General features: G+C 44.3%; 2 protein-coding genes across 2 annotated transcripts; one reads left to right on the top strand and one right to left on the bottom strand.

Moving 5' to 3' along the window:
- Positions 1-2,597: 2,597 nt before the first annotated feature.
- LOC110533407 (gastrotropin) lies at positions 2,598-4,420 on the top strand. The gene is made up of 4 exons (XM_021617566.3): positions 2,598-2,734; positions 2,998-3,173; positions 4,110-4,199; positions 4,304-4,420. The coding sequence occupies exons 1-4, from the start codon at positions 2,668-2,670 to the stop codon at positions 4,352-4,354; spliced, it is 384 nt and encodes a 127-aa protein (XP_021473241.2). The 5' UTR covers positions 2,598-2,667; the 3' UTR covers positions 4,355-4,420.
- A 1,637-nt stretch (positions 4,421-6,057) lies between these two features.
- On the bottom strand, positions 6,058-17,681 carry LOC110533395 (cyclin-J). The gene is made up of 6 exons (XM_021617548.3): positions 17,357-17,681; positions 16,608-16,709; positions 11,414-11,624; positions 9,868-10,167; positions 9,574-9,733; positions 6,058-9,262 (listed from the first exon to the last, which is right to left on the bottom strand). Exons 2-6 carry the CDS (start codon positions 16,674-16,676, stop codon positions 8,782-8,784), a joined length of 1,221 nt encoding a protein of 406 aa, XP_021473223.2. The 5' UTR covers positions 16,677-16,709; positions 17,357-17,681; the 3' UTR covers positions 6,058-8,781.
- Positions 17,682-26,310: the final 8,629 nt, after the last annotated feature.

Raw genomic sequence — 26,310 nt, 5'->3', positions numbered from 1 at the left:
AAAAAAACGTATTTTGACATTATGACACTCGGAGAGATGTCTAATGGGAGTTTGAATCGTAACTTCCTGGGTGTTAGATGGCATCTCTACTGGGGCAGTTCTATCCCTCCCTTCAAAAAAATTAATTCAGAGTCACACTCCATGCATTGCGTTTAACATAAGTCACTGAAAATTCACCAGGAAGGGACTCTAGTAAAAAAAAATCTGAGAGCAAACACAATATACAGTAAAATGCCTGCAATGACTTTGAGCAGTCTCCAATTACTGTTCAAACCACAACAAATGGCACAATCAATGGCTCAAGTCCTCGGTGGAGCCTCAGCTCCAGGATTACTGGGTGGTGCAAAGGTTTTCAAGGTCCTAGGCCATAATTGCACATTTGTATTTTGTAATCTTATTTTCTCACATTGTTTGTATGTCTCTATAGAATCCCCATTTACCAGAAGGTCTAACTGTATGCTACAGTTTCTCCGTTTCTGAAAACAGGATGCCAAAAAAACGAAGGGTCATATCAGCTCTACCATTTATGTCATCTACATAAAAAGTGTTTGAATGGATCAATTGTAGAAATACAATGCAAACTACTGTATATCCCTGTTCTGTGTTATTCAATGGATACAGAATTGTAGTAATTTTTTTTATAGCAGCTCTGGCTGTTGATCAAACTGATAGTGTTTGGTCAACGGTGTTCCCTCGGAAAAGCACTGTGAGAGCATCTCAGCAGGAAATACCATTGGGGTGGATGGGAGATAAATGATTTGACTAGGCAGCTGAACTACATTTTGAGTTGAGGAAATGTGGACATATTCAAATAGTTTATTAGTACTTTGCAAAGAAATCAGACAGATACAATCACGCCACAGATACTACATGCTATAAGGTTTGAGAGCACAAATGTGCCATACTCCTGGCTGAAAGACCTTGCAGATTGCATACTATGGAATATGAGAATATAGGCCATATTTTATGGACAAAGTTGTGTCAGTTGTGTGAATGACAGATTATCAATAAGAGCACCTACTTACAAAGATTAATTCTGATTTGTAAGACATTTGTCATTTTATTTAACTAGGCAAGTCAGTTAAGAGCACATTCTTATTTTACAATGACAGTCTACCCCGGCCAAACCCTCCCCTAACGACACTGGGCCAATTGTGCACCCACACTATGGGATTCCTAATACACAGCCGGTTGTGATACAGCCCAGGATTGAACCAGGGTGTGTAGTGACACCTCTAGCGCTGAGATGCAGTGCCTTAGACCGCTGCGCCACTCGGAAGTTGTACTTTGAATTAGTATGGTGCACTATAAAAGTTGATGTTTCACTGTGTTTTACCTTCTTCAAACTGATTCAACCTTGAGAGGGGAATAAAATTATTTGGCTCAGCGCTGAAGGTCACTGTTGAGCATACAATCATGAAAGAGGTTTATGTTTCTCATGGCATAGTACAACAACGACTCAAGTGATGAAATCAAAGGTGACACAGTCAATGAGTAACTGATACCCGAATAGACATAGGGATGACTTCGTCTCACTGTTGTAAGCATTTCAAATGAGCATTTAAAATATATATATATATTAGAGCATAAATCAAGGAAGGATCAAAAAACATGGGCAGAAAGCAACAATCTTGTAGCTTGCATTTTGAAAAGGCATATACACCAATAGAGATTATATGATGAGCAATGGGTTTTACCCCTGTCACTTAAGGGTCAAATGGCCTGGAGTATGTGTTGCTTCCTCAAAAACGCCTTTAGAATTCTGAAACACACTGTGTGTGTGTTAAGACATACTTACTCTGAGTAGCATCGGAGTAGTGGAACACTGAATTACATTGGTGTGGGCATTTTTTTGGAAAAGGTCTGAGGCTAGGTGTGCTTTCCCATGTCCACCAGGACATCATCCCTGGTGTTGTGGCTGTTGATCTAAAGAGCTTACTGTCCTTACACGAGCTGACCTTGTGTACTGCCAAGTCCCAGATCTAGACTCATCACAGCTTTGCAGGCCCTTTTTTTTTGTTGTCAAGAGTGGAAAATGCACAGTACACCTCTGTGGCTGTCCATAGGGGGTTACAACAACACTCCTAGTGACAGAGGAGAACTAAACAGGCAAGACAAAATGGTGGTTGATTCAGAGAGCCCGTTTCTATGTAAGGCAGCCTTAGGGGTCTGGACTGAAGCAGTCGGTAAACTCTCAATGTGATTCATCCTTCACTAACAAATTAAAAAAGGAGTTGTACGGTACAATATTGTCCACTTTTTTGAGGCATTTTGGACCTCTACGCTGTCATTTGATGTAGTATTGAAATATTGTTCAAAGTTAAATCTATTCAGTCGGGTTCACGTCTGGTTGTGTTGTCTAAGGGCTTAACATTCAGTGCAGTGGGTATTTCACCATAGGCTACTATACTATGTGGAAAGGTGAGTGACCCCATGGTCACCAGCTCTCTGATGACTCGCCATATTACCCAGCTGGCACCATAAATGTTTATGGTGTAGTTATGGTAGTGCTGTACCAAAAAGTGTCACGAGAGATGGGTGGAGATGGTGACTGTGTGTGTATTTAAAGAGGGACAGGTTGTCACTCAGTACCTTATGCTTCCCTGCCTGCCTTGGAATTGATTTTTTCGCTCACCTCTCGCTCAACCCATCAACTCTCCGTACACCATGGCCTTCGCTGGAAAGTGGGAAACTGAGACCCAGGAGGGATACGAAGAATTCTGCAAGCTCGTTGGTGAGGCATTTACTCAAGTTTACTAGCCTAGAGCCTATAAAAAGAAACTGTTTGTTTTGACATCTTGAATTAACTTGGATTATGCAATGTAGTGAAAGGGATGTATTCACATTCATTGGTGATTAGCAGTGTCGGTGTGGAAAAAATGACAGTGCTCAATCTGTACTCACACATATGATAGATAGTATGTGATTCAAAACACACATGATTCAAAATAGCCTCATTACCCCAAGTCTAACTATATCTTTTTTTTGTAATCCAAGGCATCCCTGATGACATCATTGAGAAGGGTCGCGACTACAAACTCATCACTGAGGTGGTGCAGAACGGCAATGAGTTCTCATGGTCCCAGCTCTATCCCACAAACAAGAGAGTCACCAACAAGTTTGTGATTGACCAGGAATGTGACATGGAGACCATCGGGGGGAAAAAGTTCAAGGTAAACATCTCTAGATCAGAAATTAGGGAGTTTTGTGCCCGTTGTGTAAGCTGCTGTAGTATTTCCCACTCAAGTCTCATATAGTCACTATAGTCAGTAGTCAGGGTCAATAGCCGTAGAGATGACGTTCGGACAAGACAGACAGTCAAAGTCTCATATAGTCACTATAGTCAGTAGTCAGGGTCAATAGCCGTAGAGATAGATGACGTTCGGACAAGACAGACAGTCAAAGTCTCATATAGTCAGTAGTCAGGGTCAATAGCCGTAGAGATAGATGACATTCGGACAAGACAGACAGTCAAAGTCTCATATAGTCAGTAGTCAGGGTCAATAGCCGTAGAGATAGATGACATTCGGACAAGACAGACAGTCAAAGTCTCATATAGTCAGTAGTCAGGGTCAATAGCCGTAGAGATAGATGACATTCGGACAAGACAGACAGTCATAATGTGTATATTGACATTCAAATTCACATGAAATCTGGAAGCAAGTTTGTCTGTTTTGGAGGGTTTGAATAGCAAAGCGAAGATCAGGTAGCCTAGCAGTTAAGCATGTTGGGACAGTAACTGAAAGGTTGCTGGTTTGACTCCCCGAGCTGACTAGGTGAAAAAATATGTCGATGTGCCCTTGAGCAAGGCACTTAACCCTAATTGCTTCTGTAAGTTGCTCTGGATAAGAGCGTCTGCTAAACGTCAAAATAAATCTATGTCTAGGGGAACTTGGATGCATGTATTATATCAAATCAAATGTATTTATATAGCCCTTCGTACATCAGCTGATATCTCAAAGTGCTGTACAGAAACCCAGCCTAAAACCCCAAACAGCAAGCAATGCAGGTGTAAGAAGCACGACATGATCTATGACATCTAGATCAAATAAACTGAGGTTGTTTGTTGAATAAATGACAGTATGAATAAAAAGCATTTTTTGTGTCAGGCCACTGTTACAATGGAGGGGGGCAAGCTGAGCACGAAATTCCCCAAATACCACCACACATCTGAAATCAGCGGAGGAAAACTGATCGAGGTAAAAGTGTCACTTTGGCAGAAGATGGTGTATATTAGGAGAGAGATGATAAATAAGTTTGCGCAGTTCCAAGTGATGTTTAACGTCTTTTCTCCCCTGTTTAGACCTCTACAGTGGGCTCGGTCGTGTTGAAAAGAACCAGCAAGAAGATCTAAAGATATTGTGACTGTGTTATTAACAACTCTAATTGAATAATGAGCCAATAAACGGAGACTGGCCAACTTGTTGCCTTTGTCTTAATGTCTTTCTTACGCTTGATGACATTTGCCATGTATAACGGGCACAGGAAAACCTCAGTCTTGCCAAATGTCACTACGTTTATCCTGGGACAACCACTCGGTTGGCAATCTATCTTTAAACACAACACAAAATATACAGTAGTAGTAACTTCAGACTATTTGAAAGGTTGAAATGAGTCTATCAAGATTCGCTAGAAATGTTCAAACCCTATAACATCAAGAATAAACAGTGTGTAGAACAGAATGTGGAAACGAGTTTGATTCTCATTCCACCATGACAGATGTACATGGTTGAGTTTTAGTATTAAACATTAACAAGCAATCAATAGGTTTGTGCCTCATTCTTATTTAACCGTTAAGCTCTCTGGGATAGACACAATAAAAGGATAGGCAGAGAAGAGGATGTCTCGGGTGAGTGAGTGCCCCTGGGTAAGCCGAGGACTATGCTAGCCAACCCCTCCCCCCACCCTGCTTTGTAAACAAAGCTAGCGAGAATGATCCATTACCCAACCCCCCTGGCCCACCCCAGCGTCCCCACTTCAGTACCCCCTACCAAGCTGTCCAAAGAAGGGGGGTTACTATAACCTCTCACTCACTTTCCTATCATCAGTGATCAACTGAAATTAGAAGACTCCTATTTTATATTTAACCTTTATTTAACTAGGCAAGTCAGTTAAGAACAAATTGTTATTTTACAACTACTCCGATCCAAAAACTAATCCGGACGATGCTGGGCCAATTGTGCACTGCCTTATGGGACTCCCAATCACTGCTGGTGGTGATACAGCCTGGAATCGAACTAGGGTCTGTAGTAAAGCCTCGAGCACTGAGATGCAGTGCCTTAGACCACTGCGCCACTCGGGATCCCCCCAAGCATGGAAACGGTGGTGAATGAATACAGGCCACAAAGGATGATGTTACAAAACCTCTCAGAAAGGCTCTGAAAATTACCAGGGAAAAACAGCTGCCTTCATCGTATGTCGGTCTTTCGTCATACAACCGACAGGCAAAGTCTATGCATTGTTCCTGAATTTAATTCCTGTTGGGAGTTTAACCAAAACTCCACGAAAAGACCCTTGAACTGACTATCTCTATACACAGGACATCCTGTGCATTGCTTCTACTTCCTCATTGTGTCTTTCTGTTGTGGTTTGTATCTCAAGAGAGACTAACATGTTTTCACAATTCTTCATCTGCAATGATTCTTCACACATACAGTTTCTTATTTACCCTTAATCACATTGGTCTTTTCATTGCGAGATACAAATCCCTGTTACGCCAACAGTATCGATAGTCTCCAGTGTCTTGACTTCATTTGTTTAGTGACATGAGGGATAGGAATCTCCTCCATTGTCTTGAGGTCTGTAGAGGACGGGAGGGAGCGTCAGGAGAGACCGGGGTGAGGTTACTGATCTAGAGGGTGGAGCTAATTGGTAGAGCCCCCTCCTCTCACCCCCATCGAAGACCTTTTCATGTGCAATGAGTTGAGACATTCATATTAAACTATTCCCCTTGGGGTATGCTAATCGACTTCAGAGAGGCTTGCGACACCTCTAGCTACGGATATTCTCGACAAAGACCAAAAACAAAGGGTGGAGGAACGATACTGCCAGACTGGATTTGTTTGGGGTTTTATTTGCACCTCATTTGACAGAGTAAACACTGTTTTTTGATTCCCTTCCCCAATGTGCTTCTCCTGCACATAGCTGTAATCATTGTACCATCGAAGTAGATGTAGTCGGGCCACTTGGATTTCAAGTGTTGGTGGTTGCAACCTTTTCATTTAAGGTAAAGAAATCCACTGCCTTCAAGCAGTTAAAAACACAAGTACTAATAAACATTAACAAAAAATAAAATAAAATCAAAAGTTACCTTTAAAACATTAGATGGCGGTGTGATTGAAAGTAGTCTTATCTCAAATGACCAACCGTTAGGCTACAGATCACACAAGATACAGTACATTGGTCTTTGATGGTGCATTGAACTCCTCATCTATTCTAACAAAACACAGTTTAGAAAACAAACAAACACGAGATTAAAAAAAAAATGTACATCAAATATAAATGTACAAACATTTGGTCTAATGATAAAACAAGGGTTGCACTATATATTGAGGTAGGACAAAGTTAAGGTACGCAGAAGAATGGTTTTGTTATCTGAGACCCACTAAACTAGAGGCCTGTGGGGTCCTTCGTGTCATTTGTCAACAGTAGTGGAAGCAGACAGACATTGTGGGTCAGGCTGTGATCAGTGGAAAATATTTAATACTCTATAAAAAAACAAAAACGTCTCACCCCATCAAGCCTGGGACACGGACACTGGACCCACGTGTCCTTGACTAAATGGTAACAGCATGTCTGGCCTGCCTGGACTTAGACGTCACTAAATGACAGCGTCATGACTCACCATACAAACGTCAAGCTCACGTCGCGTTCACATGCTAGTCGGGATTAGGAAACTCTGACATTTCCCACTTGCTAACTGACTGGTTGTAGTTATACACGTGCAGAAATGTCAAGAGTTCCCTAATTCCGAGTAGCATGTGAACGCGGCCAATATTCCATGTAAGCGTCAAATAAAAAAAGTCAAACTTTGTTATTTTACTTCTGCTCTTCAATTGTCGGAGATATTCCTACTGACATTCAATGGGTCGTATCCACGGCAACCAATAAATCACAAAAAAACATCTTATGGTCAACTATATTTTTACTCATTTTATAGGATCTCATGTTTGGTGGCAACTCCGTCCATCTGACCCGGCAAGGTGAATTTTACAGCAGGTTTGTTGTAATAACGCGACAAAACTTGGGAGAGTGACCGAGGTAGGACATCAGTAGTTGTATGTGCTAAGCAACGTTTATTGGTCACATTCACACAGATTTGTAGATGTTATCGTGGGTGCAGCGTGATGCTTGTGTCTCTATCTCCAACAGAGCAGTAATACAGAACATAGATGATGGATGCTACAAGATATCCTGTGCAGCAACATTTTCATGGCTTCATTAACTGCTCAAGGTGTTTGTGACAATGAGAGCAGCAGAAGCTGTTCCAGAGAGGGCTGTGTGACTGGCATGGGTTTCAGTCAAAGACACACATATTAAATGGTACCAGTCAGGAGAATTTACATGACAACTGAGGAGAAAGCGTGGCTTCGCCCCCCCGGAGACTAGCTAGTAAAGTATCACTTCCTCCCCTGTGGTTTGATTTGCTGAGAGGACAGATGTGTCTGTTCCTCTGGACACCATGGCTCCATGCCTGCAGTGGCACCAGAACAGCAAAACAAGACGGAGTCTTCTCCCAAGTTGTACAGCGGTCTAAGGCACTGCATTTCAGTGCAAGAGGCATCACTACAGTCCCTGGTTCAAATCCAGGCTGTATCACATCCGGCCGTGATTGGGAGTCCCATAGGGCGGCACACAATTGGCCCAGCTTCGTCCGGGGGTAGGCCGTCATTGTAAATAAGAATTTGTTGTTAACTGACTTGCCTAATTAAATAAAAAGGTTAAATTAAAAAACACCAGCCAAGGCCAAAGAATAGATCAGAAATCTCAGTGAGACATCTCTCCTACAACACACACGTCTTTAACCAGTAGAAGTTAAACAACATAAAAATGGAATTAATTGACACAGCTGTGTCAACCCCCCCCCCCCCCAAGTAATCCGTCAAACACCCTGATCTATGTTATTGTTCATGTAAACCAGTGGTCCTCCAACCTCTCCTCAGGGACCCCCAGCCATTCCAGGTATTTTATTTATTCTAGAGCTAACACCAGATTCAACTTGTCAACTAATCCTCAAGCCCTTGAATAGGTAAATCAGGTGAGCTAGTTCAGAGCTACAACAAAATTGTGAAATGTCTGGCGGTCCCTGAGGAGAGGTTTGAGAACCACGGGTGTAAACAATACCAACGACAGACCACTTGCATGATCATAAAGCCATCGTTTTGTTTAAGGCAGCAGCATTGAAAGATACTAGTATAAAAAACAAGATGTCCCACATTGAGAGAAATGGTGTGGAAGCAGGGGCTCCAGACAACCACAGTTGATATCAGAATCACAGTGGTCAAACCACCCTCACAGTCTCTCAGTATAGATCAAGCAGTCGTGTGAAAGGAACAGAACATACTGTATGTAAACACCTCATCAAAAATATTTTGTCACTTCAAATAGTTAGGACCTTTGTTAGGTCAATACCGCAGCAATATCTGCATTGACATTGCTTCTTCCTTTTGGTTTCCTTCGTCCTTGGTGGATGAGGTCAGGACAGGTGGAGGAGGACAGGGAGTCAGGACAGGTGGAGGACACTGACTGACCCAGGTTCAGTTCATCCTCCCTCTCCTGGCGTCACCTGTCGAAGCAACCTGCTGTGAAGGCGTGATGGGAGCCCAGGAAGCCTCCCCCGTAGGACAGGCCGAGACAGTGACCTGCAGCAAGGACCACTTGCATGGAGATGGGTCCCTGGAGGGGCAGGGAGGAGCCCAGTCCTGAGGTCAGGCTGTGGAAAGGGGGGAAGGCTCCCTGAGAAACCGAGCCTGAGAGGAGCCCTGTCTGGTGGGACTGGAGGTAGTCCCGAGACCCAACAGGGCCCAGAGCCTGGGACTCACCTAGCATGTGCATCTGGGAAACGGAAGTGGAGTGCTGGGTGAGGTGCTGCTGGTAGCCGCCTGTCTGGAGGAGCAGCTGCTGGGAGCCAGAAGAGGGTTGTATCAGGGTGGAGCAGGAGACTGTGGAGGGTGAGGGATGGGCCTGGGGTTGGAGAGGGCTCTGGACAGATGAAGAGTTGGACTTGGATTTGTTGGCCTGTTTCACATCGTTGTCATGGGCACTACAGGGAGGAAAAAGAGTGCAAATCATTACTTGACGACCTTTAGCTGATGGACATAAACATCAATATACAGAGAGGAAATAACTACGGGTCAATGGTATTGACAGTATGAAAAAGCTGTAGAATATTAACCTTGCATTAACCCACCACAACATGAAGGAAAAGTGCGTACATGGGAAGAACACAACAAACATAAAAGCTGCTGACTTCAGACATGGCCGACGATAAATGAAGTCTAGGCAGATGGCCGTCAGCTTGGTCTGTGGTCAGATTAATGTGGGTGTGCAGCACGTTATGTAAAGCAGTATTACAGCAGCATCAGCTTTATGCACTGGGTGAGGTGGTCCCAGGAGTATCCGGTGAGCAGGCGGAGGACGGTGGTCCAGCTGGGGGTGATCTGGAGACAGATGCGGGACGCCGCGATGCAAGCTGCCGTCACCTGGGACGGCCGGAAGCCCAGGAAGGCATGGTCTGGGACACACAGACACAGATCATCAGTTACATTTACTCAACAACGGATGGCCCCACTAAAGAGGAAATCTGTCTTGCCCATTAAACCACCCACTGCTGTCACTATGAACTTCCACTCCTTATCTCCTCCTCACCTTGCAGTGAGACTTCCAGGAAGTAGTGTGTGTATTTGTCCATGAAGGCTCTGGTCTTGTTGAGGGAGGAGAGAGGCCAGCCGTTGTGCAGGTCTCCGTCCTGTACAGCAGCATGGAGGTAGTAGTCTATGAAGTGTGCTGGCGTGGGCATACACAGGTTCCAGCCAAACGTCTCTAAGAGAAGCAGCTCCATCTTGACCAGATCCTTCTTGGTCAGTGACAGGTTCAGACTACACATGAAGCCCAGAGAGTTGAGCTGCTCCAGCTTTGGCACACAGTCCTCCTTCTCTTCAAACTTACCTGGATGGGAAACAGTGTTATTGTGAGTGAAAAATCAAACACATGTTATGGGTCGTGTGAGAAAATACAGAGTGTGCTCAAAAGACTGCTTATAAGATGTATAATTCATAACACACACACCTCCATCTTCCCTTTCACTGGTCACAGCTAAATCCTCATCATGCATATCCCCCTAGAGTCAGATGCTCTAACAAAGCAGAAGCCCTGACCTCTGGAGACCAGTCCTGGGCACTCAGGGAGAGGCCCATTCAACAGATCAGTGGAGGGTATGTGTGTTTGAGAAGGGGGCAAATAATTACCCCACTTTTCATTTTTTTAAGTCATTAAATATTCATGCATATATTCACCCCAGCAACATTCACTGAAAAGACCCAACAGTACTTATTAACACTTTTCTGTTAGCAAAATCATCCCCGCAGCCCTTCCTCTCTCAGAGGTGCAGGGGTAATCATTGTTCCACACCAGAAGGCAGAAACAGCCCTTAACAATGAGACCTCTCAATCTAAAACACAAATGTTGTCAATGTCCACGGCAACCCTGTCCATGGCAACCCTGTCCACGGCAACCGTTCCGTTAGTCAGGCCTACATCTATTCTCTAGAAGTCACCATTGTGATTGTTCTGTTCAACAACTTTAATTACTACGCAGGCCAGGGTTGTGGGTAACGCAGGCCAGGGTTGTGGGTAACGCAGGCCAGGGTTGTGGGTAACGCAGGCCAGGGTTGTGGGTAACGCAGGCCAGGGTTGTGGGTAACGCAGGCCAGGGTTGTGGGTAACGCAGGCCAGGGTTGTGGGTAACGCAGGCCAGGGTTGTGGGTAACGCAGGCCAGGGTTGTGGGTAACGCAGGCCAGGGTTGTGGGTAACGCAGGCCAGGGTTGTGGGTAACGCAGGCCTACTGGTTTTTACATGTGATAAGTTCCCTTGGTGACTGACAGAGGTCTGGGGGAGGCCGAGGCTCTTAAACACACACAGCTCACACTAAACACGGCGCCTCAGACTAACCACGCAGTCACAGGTTTGCTCCACTATCCCCACTTTACTTTTCACATCAATTATGATTCAAAAACATATATACAGGTGTAGTTGAAAATGCAGCTTTCTGTACAAGAACAAACAACATATAATGTCCTTCCTTTACAAGGACAGATGTAACTGAAGTACTTCAGTCACTATGAGATGACATGTTCTAGAGGGTTCTTACTGCTGCTCCATCTTTACCGGATCGACTGTGTTGCCGTTTGCTTACTGGCTAGGAGGAGACAGGAGAGGGCGATGACGTAGAGCTGACGGACTGCCACGTCGTAGTGGTCCATAAACAAGTCCAGGAAGTAGACGGCCAGGTGGCGAGCCGCTGGGCACAGCTGGTAGCGGTTACTGAGGACAGCCAGCAGGTCAGCAAAGTAACGCCGCATCCTGATCTGAGGAGAGTGGGCCTTGTAGGTAGGCAACTTCAGCTCCTGAGGAGAGGAGACAAGGAGAGGAGACAAGACAAATGAGAGAGACTAAGGATATTGCACAGTTAAATTGGGTATACAGAAAACAAAAGTGTCAGGAGGCATGTAACCTACAAGCTCTCACAGTCTCACGTCAGATTTAGACGTTCGTCCATGTTTCTCAAACGTCAAATTTCGAAGTTGTTTCAAACATCAAATTTCAAAGTGTTTAAGGTTAGGCATTAACTCCACATTGTTAAGGTTAAGTTTAGGCATTAAATCTGAACATTTAAAGGCAAAGGTTTGGGATAGGCTTAAAAACAAAAAAATATTAAAAAAACAACTTTCTTTCGCTGGATTCAAACATACAACCTTTGGAATCAGAAGCAGATGCTTACGCCCAACCATCATCCCTTTCCACAAAGCCCTAGAGCAAAACCAAAACCCACTGGAAGGTAACAGAGCTCACTGTTGCCCCCTAGTGGCCGGTTTCCACTTCATCTCCAGACGTCCTCAGACACGGACAGACGTCAAATTCTGACTTGTATCACAGGTGACCTGGCCAATGTAAGAGCATGTGCCAAGGCTCCACTTTAAAATGTGAAGCACTGACAAGAAATTGCAACCCATTCTGGACCATGGGCCTAAAAGATAACTCAATATATTATGAATTGGTTTTATATTTTTTGGAACTAAGCGACTTGTTTCTCCCATGCCTTCCAGACCCGTCGCCAACTATAAAAGCCTACTCTTCACGAAAATTGTTAACATTAATGTTGGAGGGAAAAAAAATAACCCACTAACCTTTAAATATGTTATGGTTCATTTAAAAATATGCATCCCACAGACATCCATGTGAACAACGTATCCTATTTCAGACCTGGAAACATTGACATACATATCTCTATTTAATTCTGTGTCTGGCAAGGTCACTGTTGCTAGGCAAAAGCAGACACCGAGGATCCAAATCCAACTCGTCCATATATCTCTCCCATCTACACGTAGCTCATATTCAAGAAGTCTGCTGTGGGAACCAGGGAGTCTCCCATGGTTATGCATGTCCAGCCAGCCAGGCCACATGTCTCACAGCCATCTGTCTCCCTGGGGGCGAGGGGCTTGGGCCTGACCCTCTGAACACAGCCTTTTGTAGAGCACGGCTTTAATTTAGGGAACTCTACAGCTGTTTCTTGATCAGCTGAAAGCATGGTCTTGATATTCTGCAACACGCAGTTCCAATTGGGTCAACGTTCTCCTGTCTTCTAGGGTTGGGCGTTATTTAGGGAGACCTCTTCTACGATATGCTAATTCAAATAGCATATCGTAGAATATGCTAATTCAGATATCCGATATGAATTGTTTTGCACCATTAATGACTAGATAATTCTAGACTGTGAAATGTGTCATCTTATTTACAATATTATAGTCACATTCTCAATAATCTTAGTATGTAATATTAGTTCTGATATTTCTTCATTTTTATTTTGGGGGATTTGTGTGTATTGTGAGGTATTACTGCACTGTTGGAGCTAGAAACATCAGCATTTCGCTGCACCTGTGATGTTCACGCTACCAATAAAATATGATTTGTATGCCGAAAAAATAAGGCCTAATTAATACATGTAGACCAATTGTTCAACAAATTGACACATCCTAACTGATAAAACTGCACTGTTTTTATTCGTAAAAATAAAATAAAATGTTATTTGTCACATGCGCCGAATACAACCTTAGTGAAATGCTTACTTACAAGCCCTTAACCAACAACTCAGTTAAGAAAAATATGTACTAAATAAACTAAAGTTAAAAAATAAAAGAGCAACAATAAAATAACAATCATAGAGTAAAGTCACAATATAAAGGGGGGATACCTAGTCAGTTGTCCAACTGAATGAAAGGGGGGATACCTAGTCAGTTGTCCAACTGAATGAAAGGGGGGGATACCTGGTCAGTTGTCCAACTGAATGAAAGGGGGGATACCTACCTGGTCAGTTGTCCAACTGAATGAAAGGGGGGATACCTACCTGGTCAGTTGTCCAACTGAATGAAAGGGGGGGATACCTGGTCAGTTGTCCAACTGAATGAAAGGGGGGATACCTACCTGGTCAGTTGTCCAACTGAATGAAAGGGGGGATACCTACCTGGTCAGTTGTCCAACTGAATGAAAGGGGGGATACCTAGTCAGTTGTCCAACTGAATGAAAGGGGGCATACCTGGTCAGTCGTACAACTGAATGAAAGGGGGGATACCTGGTCAGTTGTACAACTGAATGAAAGGGGGGATACCTGGTCAGTTGTCCAACTGAATGAAAGGGGGGATACCTACCTGGTCAGTTGTCCAACTGAATGAAAGGGGGGATACCTACCTGGTCAGTTGTCCAACTGAATGAAAGGGGGGATACCTGGTCAGTTGTCCAACTGAATGAAAGGGGGGATACCTAGTCAGTTGTCCAACTGAATGAAAGGGGGGATACCTAGTCAGTTGTCCAACTGAATGAAAGGGGGGATACCTGGTCAGTTGTCCAACTGAATGAAAGGGGGGATACCTGGTCAGTTGTCCAACTGAATGAAAGGGGGGATACCTGGTCAGTTGTCCAACTGAATGAAAGGGGGGATACCTGGTCAGTTGTCCAACTGAATGAAAGGGGGGATACCTGGTCAGTTGTCCAACTGAATGAAAGGGGGGATACCTGGTCAGTTGTCCAACTGAATGAAAGGGGGGATACCTGGTCAGTTGTCCAACTGAATGAAAGGGGGGATACCTAGTCAGTTGTCCAACTGAATGAAAGGGGGGATACCTAGTCAGTTGTCCAACTGAATGAAAGGGGGGATACCTGGTCAGTTGTCCAACTGAATGAAAGGGGGGATACCTGGTCAGTTGTCCAACTGAATGAAAGGGGGGATACCTGGTCAGTTGTCCAACTGAATGAAAGGGGGGATACCTAGTCAGTTATACAACTAAATGTATTCAACTGAAATGTGTCTTCTGTATTTAACCCAACCCCTCTGAATCAGAGAGGTGCGGGAGGCTGCCTTAAATCGATATCCACGCCATATATCGTCTTGCACTTCACAATATATCGTCAATGTCATATATTAAGATATTGGATTTATTGTAATATCGGCACAACCCTATTCTGAAATGCAGTTCAAATTGGGTCAACATTCTCCTGTGCAAGATTGTCAGTATTTAATTTTCCCCCGGGGGCAGTGGGTGATACGACTTTGAAAGATTCTGAAGGGTTTGATGACATCACACTTACAGGAAACTCTTGTGAAATTGTGAAATGGAATGTATTAATGAATTGTTCCTTCAGAATCACTAATATTATTGTTCCACTTTCAATTTCAATTGTTTTACTTCAACCTTGTGAACTGCATTATCGTGAAAATGCAATTAACAGTGCAGCAACAAACTAGGCATTCAACCTGGCATCAGCAAACGGTGCCTTTTTATACAGAGAAGCGCTATTAATACATTCAACAGCCTTTGGTGAGCACGGAGGACACAGGTAGAGAGGCCTCCATAGCAACGGTCTGTGGGAAAGAATGGCTTGTGCAATTTATCATACTGTTACCCTGGAGATGCATCAAAGCTCTCATGAAAAAAAAAACATTATTGTGAAAAAAGCACCTGGATTTAGCTCTAATGCAACCATTTGCTAACATATTTATTCCATGAAGCCTGTCAAATTCTATTTCTGAATAGCTGCTGATAAAAAATCAGATCTCGCCAGTAGTTGCCAATGGTTTCAAACTAGAACGGTGAAAAGCGTAAACATCAAAGCTCTGGAGATTGTATTTCTTCACCATGACCAAGTAATGTCAGCATAAAGTCACATCACTTCAGCCCCATTATCTGTCGCTGCACTTCAGCCCCATTATCTGGCTACTGGGTAACAGGCAGGACAAGAGGAACTTCAGATCGAACCAGGGGCGCAACTTTGGTTTTAGAAGTTGGGGTGGGGGACATAATTATTTTTAATCCAGTCAGTTAAACACTCCAAATAGCCTACTCGAAGCTCTGAGGCGTCCGCGTGGTCCTAAAGCACACCGTTGCCTCATTTTGTATCACATTCAAAAAATGCCATTTCAGAATGTGGACGTCCCCAGTGAAAGATGCGCCCCTGGATCTAACATTGTTGAGTCTTTGGCAAGAGAGCAAGATCCTAAATTAGCATAAAAGCAAACGCTCCACATATAGCCAAAAAGCTTCCACTTAGCAGCTCCTACAGGAAGTGGGCATGATATACAGCCGTGCCATAAACAGGAGACAAACACAAACAGTTCTACAGAGCCAACAGGCTGAGTAGAGTCGTCAGGTCCTCAGTGCTCTCTAATCCAGTCAACACAGACAATTACAGTCTGCCCTGAATGAACCCCCTCCACCCATTAACCCACTTCACAGATCTTCTCTCAGCTCAGCTGGCTGCATCGGCTCATTTGGACAGCATTTTGCACACAATAGCGCGGCCAATTTGACTAATTACAATTTAAGATGACTGATCGATACATCTCTATTTGAAGCCGTCTTTGGGTTTATTATTGTTCACAACCATTAAGTGTCAATCCCTGATAGGTCGTGGAAATCCTGAACTACAACATATATAATGATACCATGGGTCAGATAAACGCATCTCTTGGTCTTATTGAAATACATAAAATGGCTGCGTTTAGACAGTCAGCGCAAATCTGATATTTTTTTTTCAGATCTGATGTGAAAAGATCTGGGATGCCTGTCTAAACGCAGCCAATTGTAGGCAAGGCTGTGATAGAGTTTCTGCTAACCAGACAGGGAAACTACCTCAAGCTTTATGGTTTAGGCCCAAGCTTCAAGAGGGCCATGTGACATTTCACACTTCAGCATCAAAGACAGTAAGTAGTACAGGAATATATTAATTCACTACTGGCAAATAAGATACACACACGTCATTTTCTGATGGTATTTGTGAAATTCAACTAAGCACCATGTTTTCTGTGGATAAAAACGATCAGAGAATGAGACATTCACCTTTATTCGTAGAGACTGGTGGATGTCTGCAGCGAGTTGGCACGTCCACCACTGCTCCTCCCGCTCCATCTTGTCAGTGGTGAGTTGTGGCCACTGTCCACCCTGAACGAAACGTCAAACAGTGCGGCAGAAACACATTAGATACCTGTCCGATCTACATTACTTATATCATCAAGGCCAATTTTGGGAAACTGACAGGTTTCACTTGAATTGTTGTATGATTTTATGTGTTATGGTTTCCAAATCATTTGGATTTGCAGCAAAATAATGCACTCAAACAGACTAACGTTACTCATATTTTGTTCAGTTGTTTTTATTAAGTAGGGTAGCCAGTCTAGTGTGCCCTACTTGTATGTGCGCACTCATTGATTTCAGATACTATAGCGTATTGCTTACTGTACAACAGTTTTCATTACACTTAGGTCAATTCAAAAAAAATGTAAGCTAGCCTACAGCACAGAAATGTAATATAAAAAAGCGAGCACCTCACATTCGCCATCTGTATTGCACAAGGCATGCTCATGTTCGGATACATTGTTTATATTCGTGCTTATAAATTGTAACTAATCTACCACGCGTGGCAACTCACCTCGCCACACTAGAAAGTTATGGTGACCAATCGGATATTTCGGAGAATTGTTCTACACATGACTGTACCACAGTGCATACTGGAAAGAGGTTGGAATAGTGACAACGTGCAAAGCTAGTCACATGTTGGACTTGTAGGCTAGTATCCACTAAAATGTTACCTTTCAACCTGCTTTTACCACTGCAACACTCCGGAGTCCCGACCCCTTTGTTTCAGACCAGCAGCATGCTGATTCAAATCTTCGCCGACAGTTTCCCTACACCTTTAACAACATTAAAAATAACAGCAAAATAATCAACTCCTAGTCTAATCGTCACAGATCCATGAACTCAACCCAAAGACTGGTATGTTGAGTTTGAATTCTAGATTTTTTCGACGCCCCTCTTCATTCCCCCCCCTGTGATGTGTTCCCGTCAACTCAATGGAACCTGGTCAGACAACCACACGCGGTTCTCCCTGTTGGTACCGTGGAGAAAATCTGGAATGGGGAGTGTTTTGACAGCGCCCCCAGACAACATTCAACTAAAATCAACTTCTGGTGGATATTCTATGTAACAGCTATATTATAGATGTACATTATTACAGGATTTGAACTACGCGTTTTATATCCTGGGAAGATCAGGGCAGGCCTATTTGAAATGACAGCATTAAGGCTATTGAGTTTGACTGATGCATGTTGGTGGTGCAGGTTGTATAGGCCTTCTGGACAAACTCCTAAAATTAATACTTAAAAAATAATAATCTATAGGCGATATTTTGTGAACTAGAGAAATGATTAAAACCATGTGTCAATTACAATCAGATCCAGCATGTAGAACAATGGCATTGACCACAGTGTGATCCTTATGCCATCTCTCTGTTTGACCAACAGGTGGCACATGAACTCAACTGCTAGATGTTTGCCATGGACAGTTGTGTAAAGTACTTAATTAAGTAAAAATAATTTAAAGTACTACTTAAGTCGTTATTTTGGGGTATCTGTACTTTATTTTCCTATTTATATTTTTTGTCCACTTTCACTTTTACTTCACTGCATTCCTAAAGAAAATAATATATTTTTTACTCCATACATTTTCCCTGACACCCAAAAGTACTCGTTACATTTTGAATGCTCAGCAGGACAGGAAAATGGTCCAATTCACACACTTATCAAGAGAACATCCCTGGTCATCCCTACTGTCTCTGATCTGGAGGACTCACTAAACAGAGAACATCCCTGGTCATCCCTACTGCCTCTGATCTGGAGGACTCACTAAACAGAGAACATCCCTGCTCATCCCTACTGCCTCTGATCTGGAGGACTCACTAAACAGAGAACCTCCCTGGTCATCCCTACTGCCTCTGATCTGGAGGACTTACTAAACAGAGAACATCCCAGGTCATCCCTACTGCCTCTGATCTGGAGGACTCACTAAACAGAGAACATCCCTGCTCATCCCTACTGCCTCTGATCTGGAGGACTCACTAAACAGAGAACCTCCCTGGTTATCCCTACTGCCTCTGATCTGGAGGACTTACTAAACAGAGAACATCCCAGGTCATCCCTACTGTCTCTGATCTGGCCGACTCACTAAACAGAGAACATCCCTGGTCATCCCTACTGCCTCTGATCTGGAGGACTCACTACTACTTTCTACTAAGGGCTCCCGAGTGGGGCAGCGGTCCAAGGCACTGCATCTCAGTGCAAGAGGTGTCAGTCACTACAGTCCCTGGTTCGAATCCAGGCTGTATCACATCCAGCCGTGATTGGGAGTCCCGTGGGGCGGCGCACAATTGGCCCAGCATCGTCCGGGTTTGGCTGGGATAGGCCGCCATTGTAAATAAGAATTTGTTCATAACTGACTTGCCTAGTTAGATAAACAAATAAATAAATACTAAGGTATCATTACTTTTACTCAAGTATGACAATAGGGTACTCTTTCCTCCACTGGCCATGTATCCATTTTTGTCAGCCTGGACCATAGAGAATGATAGAGGACTCCAGTGATAGAGGACATGTGCAGTGCCGTGGAGGGCTTCCACCATTTTAATGTAGTCCAACCTCATTGGCTGATCCTTCCTGGTGACCCTGTGGGAGTCATGCACAACCGGGTCATCAGGAGGAATCAGTCATTTGTGAATAAGAAAATTGAATACTTTAAAATGGAGATAGACTCCAATTATATTTTCAAAATCTCCCTGACCCAGTCTGTAATGCCTACATGTTTCAAGCAAATGACCATAGTCCTTGTGCCCAAGAACGCCAAGGTAACCTGTTTAAATGAATATCGCCCTGTAGCATTCACATCTGTAGCCATGAAGTGCTTTGAAAGGCTGGTCATGTCTCACATCAACACCATCATCCCAGACACCCTGGACCCACTCCAATTCACATACCGCCCCAACAGATGACGCAATCTCTATTGCACTCCACTGCCCGTTCCCACCTAGACAAAAGGAACACCTGTGTGAGCATGCTGGTCATCGACTACAGCTCAGCGTTCTACACCATAGTGCCCTTCAAGTTCATCACTAACCTAAGGACCCTGGGACCGAACACCTCCCTCTGCAACTGGATCCTGGACTTCCTGAATGCCCGCGCCCAGGGGGTGAGGGTGGGTAATAACACATTCGTCACTCTGAACATCAACACGGGGGCCCCTCAGGGGTGCGTGCTCAGCCCCCTCCTGTACTCCCTGTTCACCCACGACTGCGTGGCTAAGCACGTCTCCAGCACCATCGTTAAGTTTGTAGACTACACGACAGCTTGATCACAGATGACGATGAAGCAGCCTATAGGGTGGAAATCAGAGACCTGGCAATGTGGTGCCAGGACAAAAACCTCTCCCTCAACGTCAGCAACGGAGGGCCGAGCGAGTCCACCACATTCATATCGACAGGGATGTAGTGGAGGAGGACATCACTAAGGATCTGTCATGGTCCACACACACCAACACAGTCGTGATGAGGGTACGACAAGGCCTCTTCCCTCTCAGGAGGCTGAAGAGATATGGCACGGGCCTTCAGATCCTCAAAAAGTTCTACAGCTGCACCATAGACAGCATCTTGACTGGCTGCATCACTGCTTGGTACGGTAACCGCTCGGCATTCGACCGCAAGGGGCTACAGATGGTAGTGCGTAAGGCCCAGTTCGTCATTGGGAATGAACTCCCTGCCATCCAGGACCTCTATACCAGGCGGTGTCAGAGGAAGGCCCTAAAAATGCCCAAGACTCCAGTCACCCAAGTCATAGACTGTTATCTCTGCTGCAGCATGGCAAGCGGTACCGATTCACCAAGTCTGGAACCAACTGGACACTGAACAGCTTCCGCCCCCCCCAAGCCATAAGATTGGTTATATGTGCATATCTACATCAATTACCTCGTACCCCTGCACATCGACTCAGTACTGGTACCCAGTGTATGTAGTCAGGTTATCATTACTCAGTACTGGTACCCAGTGTATGTAGTCAGGTTATCATTACTCAGTACTGGTACCCAGTGTATGTAGTCAGGTTATCATTACTCAGTACTGGTACCCAGTGTATGTAGTCAGGTTATCATTACTCAGTACTGGTACCCAGTGTATGTAGTCAGGTTATCATTACTCAGTACTGGTACCCAGTGTATGTAGTCAGGTTATCATTACTCAGTACTGGTACCCAGTGTATGTAGTCAGGTTATCATTACTCAGTACTGGTACCCAGTGTATGTAGTCAGGTTATCATTACTCGTTGTGAATCTATTAATACTTTTATTATTGCTTGTTTTACTTTTATATTATGTCTCTATTTTCTTTCTCTCTGCTTTTTTGGGAAGGTCCCGTAAGTAAGCATTTCACTGTTGTTTACGAACATGATGAATAGAATTTGATTACATTTTTTATTTGATTTGAGTGGCTCTGCCCATACTGTCACATACGCTATATGCCCATACTGTCACATACGCTATATGCCCATGCTGTCACATATGCTACATACACTATAAGTTCCCAAGTTGCCCCTCATACCATCACGGTCACCTAATCATCCCCAGCTTACAATTGGCTCTTTCTTCCCCCTCCTCCCCTGTAACTATTCCCCAGGTCGTTGCTGTAAATGAGAACGTGTTCTCAGTCAACTTACCTGGTAAAATAACAGTAAAATAAATCAATAATAAGGGCACAGATACAAAGATGAGTCCTCTATCTATCTCTATAGCCTGGACATACTATACACTTGTGTCATGCATAGAGACACTTTCATGCTATTGCTGAGTGAATGGTCACGTGTGTGTGTTTGTATGTGTGTGTGTGTGGGTGTTTGTTTTCAATGATTGCACAGTTTAATTATGTCTACTGCCATAGAAGCCTAAACATGTATGATCTGTAGGGTTTTATGTTTCTCATTTTATTTCTTTAGAAGAGTCATAGAAAAGAGAGAAAGCATGCAATCTAAGACGGAGTGAAGAAGAGTAATCCTATCCTGTGCATCACTACAGGGCCACACCCCCACAGTCACCCCAGACAGGGTAGACCCTTACCACAGGAAGGTTGGCGGCAACCTTAATTGGGAAGAACGGCCTCGTGGTAATTGCTGGAGTGGAATAGGTGGAATGGTATCGATTACATCAAACGCATGGTTTCCATGGTTTCCAGGTGTTTGATGCCATTCCATTCGCTCCGTTCCAGACGTCATTGTGAGCCGTCCTCCCCTCAGCAGCCTCCACTGAGCCTTACACAAACACACAGGTTAACACCGGAGTGTTCCAGTTGATCCTTGCTGATCTGCAGGGACCGGGGCTCTGCACACCACAGACATCTAGCAGAGTGGGTAGTTACCACACAAGCTTAACCAGTTAGCTCGTTAAAACGCGACCTATTCCAATACCAACAAACTATTTGGCGCTGCCACGGTGGTAAATTTGACCGAATGTCTAATCCCTGTCTGCTTGGTATGGTCGGCATGGTAGTGACCCACCAGACACATTTGCCCAGCAGGGAGGTTTGGCACTGGGGCGGGGGGGGGGATTTCTCAACTGCTGAATCATGATCCCACAACAGCACTGCTGCAACAATAGTCAATAAGACAAAACTTTGAAAATGGTGTGATCTTCATTCTAAAGTATAAACACTTAGACTACAGCTATCAAAGTTCATGTATGTATTAGGTGCCTACTATGTGCCCTTCTATATAAATGAACTATTACATAAACTAAATTGTAGGTTCCTCCTAGTAGTACATACAGTGTATCCCCATCATCAAATGACCATTCAACCATTCCATTTAGAGGAGTCATTTAGTGGCCACAGCCCTCTCTCTCCCCAATGATAGCGCTATAGGGCTGCAGAGGCTATATTTAGCCAGCCCTGTGACTGTGTGTAAACTGGCCATGCTATGTGGATTCCGGTGGTAGGCTCAGCTCCAGCGCAACCCAACCAGCACCTGCTACTTAGAGTTTACTGCCAGGCCGTCATCTCAGCTCCCGCTGGGCCAGGACCACATAGCCCCAGGGCCCAGGGCCAAACCTCAAGAGACGAGAAAAGAAGGTCAGACAGTCATCCAGTCAACCATTTATCATCTCACAGAGACAGTCATCTGGAGACAGTCATCTGGAGACAGTCATCTGGAGACAGTCATCTGGAGACAGTCATAGGAGAAGGTTGGCGTAGTTAATTTTGTTTTGATTTCTATTTTTTGTTGTATTTGAGATGTCTAGACATCTAGACAACAAAGGCCTGTGGTTCTTTGGTTTCAGGTTTTGTTGGAGGAGGATTTGACTGGACTGGTGGTTGATGTGTGAAGAATTTTCTCCAGGCTGTGCTGTAGGATCTGTTCATAGGAATTAGGTTGTGGTTCTCTTCACAGCTGACAAGACACAAGGGGGGAGCCTTCATCTACCTCACATCAAGGTAACTGTAGATGTCTTACTGGAAGTGTCAGGTCTCAGGCCTTCATCTACCTCACATCAAGGTAACTGTAGATGTCTTACTGGAAGTGTCAGGTCTCAGGCCTTCATCTACCTCACATCAAGGTAACTGTAGATGTCTTACTGGAAGTGTCAGGTCTCAGGCCTTCATCTACCTCACATCAAGGTAACTGTAGATGTCTTACTGGAAGTGTCAGGTCTCAGGCCTTCATCTACCTCACATCAAGGTAACTGTAGATGTCTTACTGGAAGTGGCAGGTCTCAGGCCTTCATCTACCTCACACCAAGGTAACTGTAGATGTCTTACTGGAAGTGGCAGGTCTCAGGCCTTCAGAATCCCACTTACCTAATAACTATGAGGATTTTCACAAGACTTGGTTTCATAGATAATAGAGATGTTATACATTTACTGTTAAATACCTTGATACATTTTAATTTATACTATGCAGCACTTTTAGATTTGTTACATAAAAAATAAAATACAAAAGTTAGATAAACAAAACATGATTCAAAACTGTGTAAATACAGTCGTGGCCAAAAGTTTTGAGAATGACACAAATATTAATTTTCACAAGGTTTGCTGCCTCAGTGTCTTCAGATATTTTTGTCAGGTGTTACTATGGAATACTGAAGTATAATTACAAGCATCTCATAAGTATCAAAGGCTTTTATTGACAATTACATGAAGTTACACAACGAGTCAATATTTGCAGTGTTGACCCTTCTTTTTCAAGACCTCTGCAATCCGCCCTGGCATGCTGTTAATTAACTTCAGGGCCACATCCTGACTGATGGCAGCCCATTCTTACATAATCAATGCTTGGAGTTTGTCAGAATTTGTGGATTTTTGTTTGTCCACCCGCCTCTTGAGGATTGACCACAAGTTTTCAATGGGATTAAGGTCTGGGGAGTTTCCTGGCCATGGACCCAAAATATCTATGTTTTGTTCCCCGAGTCACTTAGTTATCACTTTTGCCTAATGGCAATTGCTCCATCATGCTGGAAAAGGCATTGTTCATCACCAAACTGTTCCTGAATGGTTGGGAGAAGTTGCTCTCGGAGGATGTGTTGGTACCATTCTTTATTCATGGCTGTGTTCTTCGGCAAAATTGTGAGTGAGCCCACTCCCTTGGCTGAGAAGCAACCCCACGCATGAATGGTCTCAGGATGCTTTACTGTTGGCATGACACAGGACTGATGGTAGCGCTCACCTTGTCTTCTCCAGACAAGCTTTTTTCCAGATGCCCCAAACAATCGGAAAGGGGATTCATCAGAGAAAATGACTTTACCCCAGTCCTGAGCAGTCCAATCCCTGTACCTTTTGCAGAATATCAGTCTGTCCCTGATGTTTTTCCTGGAGAGAAGTGGGTTCTTTGCTGCCCTTCTTGACACCAAGCCATCCTCCAAAAGTCTTCACCTCACTGTGCGTGCAGATGCACTCACACCTGCCTGCTGCCATTCCTGAGAGAGCTCTGTACTGGTGGTGTCCCGATCCCGTAGCTGAATCAGCTTTAGGAGACGGTCCTGGCGCTTGCTGGACTTTCTTGGGTGCCCAAGAAAGTCAGAGGCAAGATCCTTGCCTGTGAAGCCCTTGTTGTGCAAAGCAATGATGACGGCACGTGTTTCCTTGCAGGTAACCATGATTTACAGAGGAAGAGCAATGATTCCAAGGACCACCCTCCTTTTTAAGCTTCCAGTCTGTTATTCGAACTCAAGCAGCATGACAGAGTGATCTCCAGCCTTGTCCTCGTCAACACTCACACCTGCATTAAAGAGAGAATCACTGATATGATGTCAGCTGGTCCTTTTGTGGCAGGGCTGAAATGTAGTGGACATGTTTTTTGGGGGATTCAGTTAATTTGCATGACAAAGAGGGACTTTGCAATTAATTGCAATTCATCTGATCACTCGTCATAACATTCTGGAGTATATGCAAATTGCCATCATACAAACTAAGGCAGCAGACTGTGAAAATGTATATTTGTCATTCTCAAAACTTTTGGCCACGTGTTAGGATGTATTTATTTAGGCTACATTTCATTTAAAGGCGTCATTGTGTAAAACCCAAAGTTGTATTCTTCTTTCTTTCTGTAGTTCTGATTTAGGTGCCGGATAAAAAGAAACAATGAATCAATCTTTGAACACTGAAGAATTGTCATTAAGGCTGTGACTTGGACGACATCCTACACTGCATTTAAAAGAGGAGAGCATTGTGACAGTAGGGTCATGTCGGAAAGGATCTTTATATGGGGTATTATCTACGAGGAGGAGGAGAAAATAGGACTTTGACGCCAACTGATGACGTCAGTGATTCGACTAGTTCCTACTGCACTGCCCTATGTTCACTAAGTAATTTTGGTGAGGTGGAAGAACCAAAAGACACACTGTCTCCTGAGCCCCAGCCTCTAGTCTGAGCTCTGTTAACACTGCCTCCTGAGCCCAAGCCTCTAGTCTGAGCTCTGTTAACACTGCCTCCTGAGCCCAAGCCTCTAGTCTGAGCTCTGTTAACACTGCCTCCTGAGCCCAAGCCTCTAGTCTGAGCTCTGTTAACACTGCCTCCTGAGCCCAAGCCTCTAGTCTGAGCTCTGTTAACACTGCCTCCTGAGCCCCAGCCTCTAGTCTGAGCTCTGTTAACTCCATCTCCTGAGCCCCAACCTCTAATCTGAGCTCTGTTAACACTGTCTCCTGAGCCCCAACCTCTAGTCTGAGCTCTGTTAACACTGTCTCCTGAGCCTCAACCTCTAGTCTGAGCTCTGTTAACACTGTCTCCTGAGCCCCAACCTCTAGTCTGAGCTCTGTTAACACTGCCTCCTGAGCCCCAACCTCTAGTCTGAACTCTGTTAACACTGTCTCCTGAGCCCCAACCTCTAATCTGAGCTCTGTTAACACGGTCTCCTGAGCCCCAACCTCTAGTCTGAGCTCTGTTAACTCCATCTCCTGAGCCCCAACCTCTAGTCTGAGCTCTGTTAACACGGTCTCCTGAGCCCCAGCCTCTAGTCTGAGCTCTGTTAACACTGTCTCCTGAGCCCCAGCCTCTAGTCTGTGCTCTGTTAACACTGTCTCCTGAGCCCCAACCTCTAGTCTGAGCTCTGTTAACACTGCCTCCTGAGCCCAAGCCTCTAGTCTGAGCTCTGTTAACACTGCCTCCTGAGCCCAAGCCTCTAGTCTGAGCTCTGTTAACACTGCCTCCTGAGCCCAAGCCTCTAGTCTGAGCTCTGTTAACACTGCC

This window comes from Oncorhynchus mykiss, chromosome 10, assembly GCF_057628025.1.
Source record: "Oncorhynchus mykiss isolate SJ-2025 chromosome 10, ASM5762802v1, whole genome shotgun sequence".
Lineage (NCBI taxonomy): Eukaryota > Metazoa > Chordata > Actinopteri > Salmoniformes > Salmonidae > Oncorhynchus > Oncorhynchus mykiss.
This window is presented reverse-complemented; position numbering and strand designations above follow the sequence as displayed.